Source organism: Bison bison, unplaced genomic scaffold, assembly GCF_000754665.1.
Source record: "Bison bison bison isolate TAMUID 2011002044 unplaced genomic scaffold, Bison_UMD1.0 scf7180017864359, whole genome shotgun sequence".
NCBI classification, from domain to species: Eukaryota; Metazoa; Chordata; class Mammalia; order Artiodactyla; family Bovidae; genus Bison; species Bison bison.
Window position 1 is genome coordinate 1720271 of NW_011494931.1, and position 13095 is coordinate 1733365.

The following is a 13095-nucleotide window of genomic DNA, read 5'->3' on the forward strand; positions in this document are numbered from 1 at the left end:
CCCCAGCCGCTCGGAGAAGCCTTGGCCCCCGACGTGTTGCTGCTGCAGCTGCTCCCCTGCCACGGAGCCCGGCTCGCGCTCATCCGGAGCTTCTGCCATGCCGCCCACGGACTTTGGCGCGGCTTTTTTCCCGCTTCGGGCGACGGAGGGCGAGAGAGGGAAAGGTAACCTCCCTCCCACCGCCCAGGCCCTCCCTCTGCCAGGTCGAACCGGCGCCAGCCCGGCCGCCGTCTCTGGGCGGGGCCAAGGACGTTCAGTGGCTGGGGTCTGCAACCAGGGACACAGACGGAGTGCCGGGCTAGAAGCGCGGGGCGGGGCGACGGTAACGGGGCGGGGCGGCGAGTGCTGGGCGGGGCGATGGTTCCTGGGCAGGCCTAGAGGGGCGGGGCCAGGCGCCAGCTGGCTGAGCAGGCCTGTACCCTCGCAGAATGCAGCCGGCCTGTTGTGGGCTTCGCCGCTGTTCGTCGGCGTGCTTGTGCGATCCTCACAAGCCTTGTTCCGCAGCCTCGCTTCCTCGTGCACACTCATTCCTTACCTCCTGACCAGTGCTGGCCATTAAATACCCTTCTCCCCGTGAAGGTTTTTGCCATTTTCCGACTTCCTGCTTTGTCCACCAGCAGGCTAACTGCAGTCTCTGGTCCACCTCTCTCTTGACCCCCCAAGCCATATTGAAAGCACTGTTTCCCGGAAACATTTGAAAACTGCAATTATAACGATTGGTCACGCTAAAGTCCTCAAAATATAAGACCAAACTCCTTTTTTATTTTGCCTCATTTAGGCCATTCGCCCACCCTCTTTTTTTGCCACCAAAATAACTCTAATTGATGAAATAAATTCATATTTTATAGCAAGACAAGAATAATTTAAACATAAATTTTTTCTCTGCCAGATCGGGCCTTTTCCCTCCCCCTTAGAGTGTGTTGTGCATCTGCATTAACCAGAGCTTATAGTCCTTCTCAATCTTGTATAGTGTCAGGATGATCCACTACTTTATAACTCCTTGAGAGATAACCTTCCTTCTGTCAATAATTCATTTGATGTATAACCCTTTATCTCAAAAACTTCTCTAACTGTGCTGTGACCTCTAAGGGGTGGGGCAGTCCTCAGCTTTCTGAAAGACTGTCTCCCAGGTTATAAACCTCAGGTTGTCTCAAATTAAATTTCCATTTCTTTCTTAGATCAACTATTAATTTTTTAATCAACATAACAAAACACAACATTTTAACTTATACCTCCAAGCCTTAACTCATACTTCCATCCTTAAGCCCTCATCCTCGGTCCTTATGGAGAAGGAAATGGCAATGTACTCCTGTATTCTTGCCTGGGAAATCCTGTGGACACTGTCTGGTGGGCTACAGTCCATGGATCACAAAGAGTTGGACACAACTGAGCGTGCACACACACACACACACACACACACACCCTCAGTCCTTGAATTCCAGGTCCTGATCAAATCTACCTAATCCACAGGGCATTCCCAGATACCTTAATCAAAATTAATCTCTCCTGATTTCCCAATGTACAAAGTACTTTGTACCTATTATGGCTTCATCAATACCTGACAGGTTTTAACTAACTTGTGTTTCTCTTTTTCCACTAAATTCACTCAGTTCAGCTCAACATTTATTCAGCACCTTCTATGATGTGCCAGGCATGGCAGCAGAAACATAAGAGAACTTTTGAGGTTGAGAGGAGCATATGATTTATGTAAGAAAGGTATCTAAATCATAAAGATTCAAGAGATATTGAGGAATAAGAACAGTACCTATGTGTCAAAGGTGCTCAATAAATAACTAAATTCATTGAGATGCTCAGATTACTCATTCACATGAAACATAACATTATGAACACCTCCTATGTACATAGACTGCTAAAGCTATACGAAAAAAGCTACTTTTTATTAAGCTGAGATATGTTATTTGTTATCCCTACCACAACCCTGCAAAATAAATATTAGTATATTTTGCAGATGAAGAAAGTGGGCTCAACAAAACTGAATAGTTTATCCAGGACCACACAACTAGCTCTAATGTAGTTAGAGAACTAAAATATACAAATATGGAAAACTAGACCGTTATGTTGTTGTTGTTGTTCAGTCGCCCAGTTGTGTCAGACTCTTCGAACCCATGAATTGCAACAGTCCAGGCCTCCCAGTCCCTCATCATCTGCCGGAGTTTGCCCAAGTTCCTGGACTTTGCATCAGTGATGCCATCCAGTCATCTCATCCTCTGATGCCCTCTTTTCCTTCTTCCCTCAATCTTTCCCAGCAACAGGGTCTTTTCCAGTGAGTCAGCTGTTCATATCAGGTGACCAAAATACTGGAGCTTCAACTTCAGCATCAGTCCTTCCAATAAGTATTCAGGATTGATTTCCTTTAATATTAACTGGTTTGAACTCCTTGCTGTCTAAGAGATTCTCAGGAGTCTTCTCCAGCACCGCAGTTCAAAGGTATCAATTCCTTGGCATTCTGCCTTCTTTACCATACGGCTCTCACAACCGTATGTGACCACTGGGAAGACCATAGCTTTGACTATATGGATCTTTGTCAGCAGTGTGATGTCTCTACTTTTCAACACACTGTCTAGGTTTATCATAACTTTCCTGCCAAGAAGCAGTCGTCTTCTGATTTCATGGCTGCAGTCACCATCCACAGTGATTATAGAGCCCAAGAAGAGAAAATCTGTCACCGCTTCCACCTTTTCCCCTTCCATTTGCCTTGAAGTAATGGGGCCAGATGCCATGATCTTAGTTTTTTTAATATTTAATTTTAAGCTGGCTTTTTCACTCTGGAGGAGGGAATGGCAAACCACCCCAGTATGCTTGCCGTGAGAACCTAGACCATTATAAGTTAGTGTAATTAGTCTGGAATTCTCAGGGAAGGCTAGATAGAGAAGATGGGGCCTGAAATGGACTATAAAATGTGAACTTCTGAAATGCTATTCAGCTACATGAATAAGCAAAGAAATACAAATTAAAAGGTGTCATTCACCCCACTATATTACCAAACATTTTTCTGATGCTCATTGCTGAAGGCAACAGAGAGAAAACTAGAAAACTGTATACCAAAATATGATCAGTAGTTGTCTACATATCAGAATATTTTTATTATATTCATCCACATTTTCCTAATGTTCTACAGTAAATATGTATTACTTTTATAATCAGAAAGATAAAGTTTTAAAAATTGAGTAGGCTTTGGATGCCATATGTGTAATTTCATCCATTTATACTATAAAGACATGAGTGGAATGGGAAGGCATTTGAAAAAGAGGAAGTGCAAACACAAATTACTAAGTTAAAAAGATAAAAATAATTACCGCAAAGAAATGAGAACTTAGGCAAAGATTTAGCTATAAGGATTTTCATTTCTCCATTACAGTACTAATTAAGAACAAAAAGAAGGGATTTCTCTGGTGGCCCAGAGGGAAAGAAGTCACCTTGAAGTGCAGGGGATGTGGGCTCAAGGGACCTGGGTTTGATCCCTGGTCAGGGAACTAAGATCCTACATGCCTTGGAGCAACCACTGAGTCTGAGCGCTGCAGCTACTGAAGCTGGCATACTCTGGAGCCCATCCACAACCAGAGATCTTGCATGCCGCAACTAAGACCCAACACAGCCTCAACTAAGACCTAATACAGCCAAACAAATTTAAAAAATTTTTTAAAGGATAGAAACTGTTTTAACAAAAAATACAATTGAAAACATACAACCATGTTGGTTTTTAAATGAAATATGTTTACAAAAGCTTTTTAGATTACAAAATAGCATGTACAATGTAATTACAGCTTGAAACATTATATGCATAGAGAGGATCTGGAAGACTGCTCCAAAGTGTTTCCTGTGGTTGTTGTACCAGTGAATGTTTAACCAAGCAGGACTCTATAGGGCCTTTCCAGGACATACCCCCATTCTCCCATAATCTCTGCTGTAGCTCCTCTCTGAAATACCAAGATAATAGTATCTGATACATACTTCCTGAATTACAGATACTAAAACCACCACCAAATGGGAGAAACTATCTGACAATCATGAGCCCCCAGACCCCATAGACGCCTTAGGACTGACACTGTTAAATGCCCTATTATCTCAACATCAACCAGAGAATTGTGCAGGAGCTAATCAGTACCCTGCAACCAGCCTCCCTCACCCAGTTTTTAAAAATCCTTTACTGTGGGCTTCCCTGGTGGTCCAGTGCTGAAGAATCTGTCTTACACTGCAAGGGCCACAGCTTCAGTCCGGGGAAGATCCCACACGCAGGGGAGCAACTGAGCCCTCCAGTTGCAACTACTGAAGCCCTCACGCCTAGAGCCTATGCTCCACTACGAGTAGCACCGGTCCACTGACACTAGAGAAAGCCCCTGAGCAGCAACAAAGACCCGCCACAGCCAAAAAATAAAATAAAATAATAAATCTAAAGAAAGAAATCCTGTGCTGAAATCCTTCACGGAATTTGGGGTATTTGAGCCCCAGCTCCCGTCTCCTTGCTGGGCCCGGCAAGACACTTTTCTCTGCTTCAAACTTCCACATTTTGGTTTGGGCTCACTGTGAAGAGGAAATTTGGCGGTTTGGTTTTGTTTGCGCCTGTGTGTGCTTGCCTTCGTTTTCTAAAGCAATAATAGTTGTTTTAGAGGAAGTTGTGTAAAGCTGCTTAAAATACCACAGCAACAAATGAAGTTGCACATAACTTCAAAGCACTTTCTAGCTTTTTTTGCAACTAATAATTCATTTATCGAGGGCCACCAAAACTTCGGTGAAATTCGCCTTTCCTTAGCGATCCGTTTCCAAGGCAGAGAAAGAACAAAACAGTCTCCACCACCCGCTGCAGGAATATGACACACCCGGAGCCAGAAACCCCAGCGCTGACATATGCAAACCGACCGACTGGAGGAGTCAGGCCTCCGCACCCGGAAGTGAATTAGAGAAGGCGCGCGGCATTCTGGGAAGACTTATGCGAGCCTGGTTGGTGTGGCTGGCTGTTACCAGGGAAACCGGAGGCGCTCTACGGTCACCAATGGCTGGGCGCCTTTAGTGGGAGAGTCTGAGACGCTCAAAGATCATTTGGAAAGAGCGAAGAGGGAAGGAGGGCCCTTTGAAGAGGCAGTTGTCCTGCCAGGTTATCTAGTTGTGCCGGCAGGCTGACCGCCTGCTCTGGGAATCTGGGTCACTCCCGCTTGTTCTTTGAGCCTTTCGGCCAAATGAAGTGGCCCTGAGGCTCTTGACTATCATTTCTTTACTTTTCTGCCCCTTCTTAGAAACTGTAAGTTGAGAATTTGTAATTAACACTGTAATGTGTTCTAATATCAACGATAATTCTTGTTTATAAAATTGAGGACATTATGGGGGACCACAAATTGAGAACTTAAAATTCACACGCAAACTGTAGACTGCCCATTGAGATATGGTAAGTGCATAAGGATTTTAGATCAAGAGAAATGTTACTTTCCCCAAAGGGAATTGTTTAATTCCATTAGGAAAATAAACAATATGAATATTTTTTCCCATGCGTTGTGCAAAAAATAGAAAAGTGTGAGATTAATCACTTGTATTAGTGATCAGAGTGTAATCCTGGCCACAAAGAGATATTAATTACCACCCTCCTCCTCCTCCATGCTCAACTCCCCCCTTTATGTTCCAGCTAACTTTAAACTTCTGCAATACTGTGATTTTTCAAGTCTCCTCGCTTTGCAAATGGTAAAAATGATTCCTTGCCTTGATTTTCTTTGTTCAAATCCTCATTTAGTCCTTCCCTGGGACATTTGTCCAGCTCTCATTCAAGACAGAAAATACTCTTCTTTATGAACTTTTGAATATTTATCATAATAATTGTGATTCATTTAGAGACATCTGGTCTTCCAACTTTAGAGACCTTCCTGTTGGCAGGGCATATTTTATATTCACCTCAATTGCTTTGATGCTCTGGCTCATTTGGTTCTCAACAGATATTTGCTGGATAAATGTGAACTGTGTTAACTGGAGTCTAAAGGAAAGTGAATTAAAATGAAATAAATGAGTGGTCACTGAAATAATAAATAAATAATTGACTTTTTTTTTAAAGGAATAAAACTTACCAGTCATAAGAAGTAACTTAAAATTTTCATGTATTACATGTAAGTTTTTTCTCTACATAAATATTTTTGGAATAGTTGAGTATATTTGGAGAAACCATTTTATGTCCTGCTTTTTTCACATGTATATGATATACTTCTGTTATTAAAATCTTAACAATAAAGACAGCACTGAAAATGTAAATCTGTTTGTAGTGAGTTGAAACAGATGAAGTGGATGTAGCATGTGAAGACAATTCTTCCAAGAAGTTTGGCTGTATGGTAAAGGAGAAAGGTCAGTAGTCAAAGCAGAATGGCAAGTGAAAGAAAGAGATTAGAGTTTCTCTGTAAGGAAAAGAGACTTGGTGATGTTAATAGTATAAGATTAAGGAGTAGTAAGAGGATAACTGATTGAATGATTCCCTAAAGAAATAGAAGGGAATGAGATCCATAGATCAGGTACATAGATAGGAGACAGAACTAGAAAGGAGGATGTCAAAGTGGGAATGGATAATAATAAGTTTAAAACTATTGAAAATTGGCAAAAGAATAACAAAAATCTGTCAAAAATATATATTGTGTACATGTGTGTGCTGAGTCACATCAGTCGTGTCTGACTCTGCAACCCTATGTACCATAGCCTGCCAAGTAAATTGGTCCATGGGATTCCCCAGACAAGAATACTGGAGTGGGTTGCCATGCTCTCTTCCAGGGGATCTTCCCAAACTGAGGATCGAACTCCTGCATTGGCAGGCAGGTTCTTTGCCACTGGTGCCACCTGGGAAGCCCAAAGATATATTCAGTTTAGTCGCTCAGTCGTGTCTGACTCTTTGCGACCCCATCGACTGCAGCACGCCAGGCCTCCCTGTCCCTCACCAACTCCCGGAGTTCACTCAATTTCATGTCCATAGAATCGGTGATGCCATCCAACCATCTCATCGTCTGTCGTCCCCTTCTCCTCCCTCCCTCAATCTTCTGCAGCATAGGGTCTTTTCAATGAGTCAGTTCTTCGCATCAGGTAGCCAAAATATTGGAGTTTCAGGTTCAGCATCAGTCCTTCCAATGAATATTCAGGACTGATTTCCTTTAGGATGGACTGGTTGGATCTCCTTGCAGTCCAAGGGGCTCTCAAGAGTCTTCTCCTATACTGCAGTTCAAAAGCATCAATTTTTTGGTGCTCAGCTTTCTTGATAGTCCAACTCTCACATCCATACATGACTACTGGAAAAACCATAGCTTTGACTAGACGGACCCTTGTTGGCAAAGTAATGTCTCTGCTTTTTAATATGCTGTCTAGGTTGGTCATAACTTTTCTTCCAAGGAGCAAGCGTCTTTTAATTTTATGGCTACAGTCACCATCTGCAGTGATTTTGGAGCCCAAAAAAATAAAGTCTCTCACTGTTTCCACTGCTTCCCCATCTATTTGCTATGAAGTGATGGAACCAGATGCCGTGATCTTAGTTTTTTGAATGTTGAGTTTTAAGCCAATTTTTTTACTCTCCTCTTTCACTTTCATCAAGAGGCTCTTCTTCGCTTTCTGCCATAAGGATGGTGTCATCTGCATATCTGAGGTTATTGATATTTCTCCTGGCAATCTTGATTCTAGCTTGTGCTTCTTTCAGCCCAGTGTTTCTCATGATGTACTCTGCATATAAGTTAAATAAGCAGGGTGACAATATACAGCCTTGATGTACTTTTCCTATTTGGAACCAGTCTGTTGTAAAGATATATTAGGTTGATGCAAAGGTAATTGTGGTTTGGACCATGAATTTTAAATCATTATAACTAAGCTCAAACACATCTTTATTAGTCAAAATAGGAACCGTTATAATCAACACATTTTGCTAATGAGAAATAAGTTTAATTCCCATAGCATAAAAATCCATGCCCAAACTCTTTGCATTTTCTGCCTCCTGCGGCTTGTGGAAACGTTTTCCCTATAAAAAATTGTCAAAATACTTGAAGAAGTGGTAGTCGGTTGGCAAGAGGTCAAAGGAATATGGCAGATGAGGCAAAACTTCATAGCCCAGCTCATTCTACTTTTTTTTTTTTCCATTCAACTTTTGAAGCATTGGTTTGCAACATGTAGTGAGCCGTTATTTGGAGAAAAATGGGGCCCATTCTGTTGACCAATGCCAGCTGCAGGCGTTGCAATTTTCAGTGCATCTCATCAATTTGCTGAGCATATATCTCAGATATTACAGGTTCACTGGGATTCAGAAAGCTGTAGTGGATCAGACCAGCAGCAGACCACCAAACAGTGACCATGACCTTTCTTTTGTGCAAGTTTGGCTTTAGGAAGTGCTTTGGAGCTTCTTCTTGGCCCAACCACTGAGCTGGTTGTCACCAGTTGTAATACAATCCACTTTTCATCACACATCACAGTACAATCAAGAAATGGTTCATTGTTGTGTAGAATAAGAGAAGATGACACTTCAAAGTGATGATTTTTTTTATTTGCAGTCAGTTTATGAGGCACCCACTTATCGAGCTTTTTCACTTTTCCAATTTGCTTCAAATGCCAAATCAACAATGAGTTCTTCAGCAACTTCTCATATAATTATTAGAAGATCAGCTCTGATGATTGTTCTCAATTAATTGGTCATTGTCAACTTCTGATGACCGGCCACTGCACTCCTCATCTTCAAGGCTCTTGTCTCCTTTGCCAAACTTCTTGAACTACCCCTGCATTGTAAGTTCGTTAGCAGTTGCTGGACCAAATGTGTTGTTGATGTTGAGACCTGTCTCCGCTGCTTTGTGACCCATTTTGAATTCAAATAAGAAAATAGCTCAAATTTGCTTTTTGTCTAACATCATTTCCCTAGTCTAAAATAAATATAAAATAAACAGCAAGTAATGTCATTAGCAAAAAAAAAAAAAAAGTGAGAAATGTACATTAAAATGATGTATAACATAACCACATTTAAGAATTATTCCAATATTAAATAACAAAGTTCAACAATGCAAAAAACACAATTACTTTTATACCAACTTAAATATGTAAAAGTGGCCAATAAATAGGTATGTTCATCCACATTACTTAAAAATATAAATGGCATATTAAATGCCTATTAAGTTGGCAAAGATTAAAAAGAAAATATTATAGATATTGGGCAGCTGTTCAATAAAACAAGATTGCAGATGGGAATAGAAACTGGTACATCTCCCCCTTTCCAGGCATTTTAGAAATATGTATCAAAATTCTTAAATGCTTTGACTAAATAAGCATGGGCTTCCCTGGTGGCTCAGATGGTAAAGAATCTGCCTGCAATGCGGAAGACCTGGATTCTATCCCTCGGTTGGGAAGACCCTCTGGAGGTGTACATGGCAACCCACTCTAGTATTCTTACCTGGAGAATCCCCAAGGACAGAGGAGCCTGGCGGGCTACAGTCAGTCCATGGGGTGGCAAAGAGTCAGACATGACTGAGCGACTAAGACAACCAACAAGTATATTCTAGGATGTTTTCAAAAGGAAATAATCAAAACTGCATATGTATGTTAAGCCTGGGTGGGGTTCACTTCAGTTTCTCCACCAAAAAACACAGGTTAAATATTATTACATACTTGTTAGACATGGATACCGTGAATGCAGATAAGAGACGTTCACTCATATCAATTTAAGTAAGAGCATTTGCAGGTTTTCTAGGAAGGGCGTGTAGAGCTGCAGTTTGACTAGCCTGATACACAATTATGGGATGCTTTGAACCATTTAAAATGACAATGTTGAAGACTAATGATAAGGAAAGATATATAAGAAAGAAAAGTGGGTTATGAAAGCAGCACTATGTAGTTCTAACCACGTGGTGGTTTAACAGACAAGGAAACAGACTTACAGAAAGAAACTGTCCTAGGTCACCTGGCTGGTAAAGGACAAAGCCTAGATTTCAAACCAAGTCTGTCTCATGCAAACCACCTTCTTAACTACTGCACTTCAAGGAGGCAGGTAGACTTTAGAGGATGGAAAAAATTATATCAGGCAGGCAGAGACTAGGGAAGGATAATCTAAGTAGGAAAGAATAGCACTAAATTGAACGAAAAAGATTGGAAAGAATAGGTATGTTTCAGAACACACACACACACAGAGGAATATGAGATATATGCAGGTAAGCACTAGAGAATAAAGCAAGAAAGACTGGGGATAGATTTTTAAGATAAATAACCTTCAAAAACCTCACAGAAAAGTGGCCTCACTTAGGACATACCTTACAAAGGTCTTGGGCCTCAGAGCCTGATAAAGCAAGAGTTGTAAGCATAGAGCTTTTGAACCTGAAAATTCTATGGGAGGGCCCTGGGTGGGGAGTTTGGGGGACAATGGGTCCAGATTATGGACTTTCCCCAAAGTGAGGAAGGGTCTAATGGCATCTAATAGCACCCTGTGAGACTGAGTTCTATACAGTTGTATAAAATTGGTCAGCTGATGTTAAGTTCTTTGAACCTCAATTTCTCCATCTCTTACAGGATGGAAGGTGGAAGAGGCTATTATATAAGATGATCTTTTAATATCTCTTCCGGTACTAACATTCTGTGATCTTATAGGCCAAAGATTACAAATTCAAATGCCTCAATTAAGGATGAAGTGCTGCATGCATGCTCTGTCACTCAGTTGAGTCTGATTCTCTGCAACCCAATGGACTGTGTAGCCTGCCAGGATTTTCCTGGCAAGATACTGGAGTGGGTTCTCGTTTCCTACTCCAGGGGATCTTATTGACCCAGGGATCGAACCCACGTCTCTTGTATTGCAGGTGGATTCTTTACCACTGAGCCATGAGAAGAATGTTTCATAAATGAGAAAATGAACTGAATGTAATAAAAATAAGAAGTGGTAGAGATTGGAGTCAATCCTAAAGGAAATCCATCCTGAACACTCATTGGAAGGGCTGTTGCTGAAGCTCCAATACTTTGGCCACCTGATGAGAAGAGCCAACTTATTGAAAAAGACCCTGATTCTGGGAAAGATTGAAGGCAAAAGGAGAAGGGGGCAGCAGAGCATAAAATGGATAGATAGCATCACCGGCTCAATGGACACGAACTTGAGCAAACTCTAAGATAGTGGAGAACAGAGGAGCCTGGAGTGCTATAGTCTATGGGGTCACAAACAATTGGACACAACTTAGTGACTGAACAACAACAACAGAGATTAGAGTAGTATTTCAGATGTCTCATCTAAAACTCCAGTCATTCTTCCATGAATGAGGAACCAGTGTTGCCTGATTTTCCAACTTTTCAAGAGAAACAGGAATATCATATTTGCTTGGTGGCTCAGACAATAAAGAATCTGCCTGCAATGCAAGAGACCTGTGTTCAATCCCTGGGTTGGGAAGATCCCCTAGAGAAGGGAACAGCTACCCACCCCAGTATTCTGGCCTGGAGAATTCCGTGGACTATATAGTCCTTGGAGTCGCAAAGAGTCAGACATGATTGAGAGACTTTTGCTTTCACTTTCCTTTCAAAAATATGCAGACCAAACAAAACACCTCTACTGGCTAAATACTAATTTTCAATTTCTTATAGATAAAAAAAGGCCTAACAAGAATGATAAGTGTTTGAATGAAAATTATTATGAAGAAAGAGGAAGAAATCAAAGAGAATACCAAGATTTCCCCCTGAGTAATGAAGAGGAGGTGGTATACATTAAATACTAAAGTCAGCAGAAGGTTTAAAGACAGAAGGTGTTTGTGAGTTTTGTTGTTTTGTTTTTTTTAACACTGGACAAATTTCTCATTTATAGGTGTCCACAGCACATGAATCAAATTCAGCTTTTGCGTTTGAGAAATCTATGAGATTATCAGGGAAAGGGTGCAGGAAGTGTAGGACAGCAGTTTGGGGAGAGAAGATGAAAGAGGAGTTCAAGATGCAAGAGTCATTCTGTCAAAGTTTCATTAAATCTATGTCACAGTATGTATTTGTTATTTCATGAGACTAAAATCCTATGAGAGCAGAAACCACAAATGTATTCTTTACTACCTAGCACAGTGCCTAGATAGTAGTTGTCTTAATGTATGTTGAATAAACAAATAAATAAATACAAGACAATGTGTCTCACAGTTAAAGAAATGCAGGGTTGAATTCAAAAATGTTCTTAAAGAAGCTTATAGGCCAGAAAGTAAGACAAGTCTTATATAGAAGTAACTAATCCATGTTTGAAAAGTTCAGTTCAGTTCAGTCAGTCAGTCGTGTCCAAATCTTTGAGACCCCATGGACTGCAACATGCCAGGCCTCCCTGTCCATCGCCAACTCCTAGAGTTTACTCAACCTCATGTCCATTGAGTCGGTGAGGCCATCCAACCATATCACCCTCTGCTGTCCCCTTCTCCTCCCGCCTTCAATCTTTTCCAGCATCAGGGTCTTTTCTAATAAGTCAGTTCTTCACATCAGGTGGCCAAAGTATTGGAGTTTCAATATCAGTCCTTCCAATTAAAGTAGTTTGAAAGAGTAGTTTGAAAAAAAATAGTTGGAAAAAAAAAGTTTGAAAAGTTGAAAAAAAGTAGTTTGAAAAATAGTGTCATTAAAAAAAAAAAAAAAGTGGCACCAAGAGATTCAGGAGAAAATTTGTTTTAGAAGAAGTAAACCCAGGCTTTGATAATGGATGGTTAGGATTGGATCATGAAGATTTGGGGAGGAACTGATCGGAAGCAGCAAAATAGAAAGGCTCATCCTTTCTTTAGAAAATAGGCAAGTGTTTGAGACTGCCAAGAAATTGAACAGAGAAACCAAAAACCTAGAGAATCGTCTACACGTGAAAAAAACAACCAAGTAACTAGGGGAAAAGTCTCAGAAAGATAAAAGGAGCATCAGGAGAGAAAGTTTATAGAAACTACAAATTCATGCTTCAAAAAAGAAAGATAGTCCAAATACTGCAGAGACACGAGGCCATCAAGGAAAAGGATCTAAACCCATGGGATTTGGTGATTAAGGAAATCATTGATGACTTTCAACTAAACAATTTCTTTATAGTTGACCAAGGAATATAGGAGAGGAGCTTAAAAGACCAGTAGAAATAATCGGCTTTTGTTTATGAAGGCAGGAAATGTAGTTACTTTGGAGAAGGGA

At 40.9% G+C, this 13095-nt stretch overlaps 1 protein-coding gene across 1 annotated transcript in view; it reads right to left on the bottom strand.

Annotated features, from left to right (window-relative positions):
• The window catches only part of XRCC6BP1 (XRCC6 binding protein 1), a 23259-nt gene extending 22957 nt beyond the window's left edge, over positions 1-302 (bottom strand). The window contains exon 1 of the mRNA XM_010855209.1: positions 3-302. Within this exon, the coding sequence (XP_010853511.1) occupies positions 3-99 (97 nt within the window). The 5' untranslated portion in view covers positions 100-302. The remainder of the gene's footprint in view (positions 1-2) is intronic.
• Between the last annotated feature and the right edge of the window lie 12793 nt (positions 303-13095).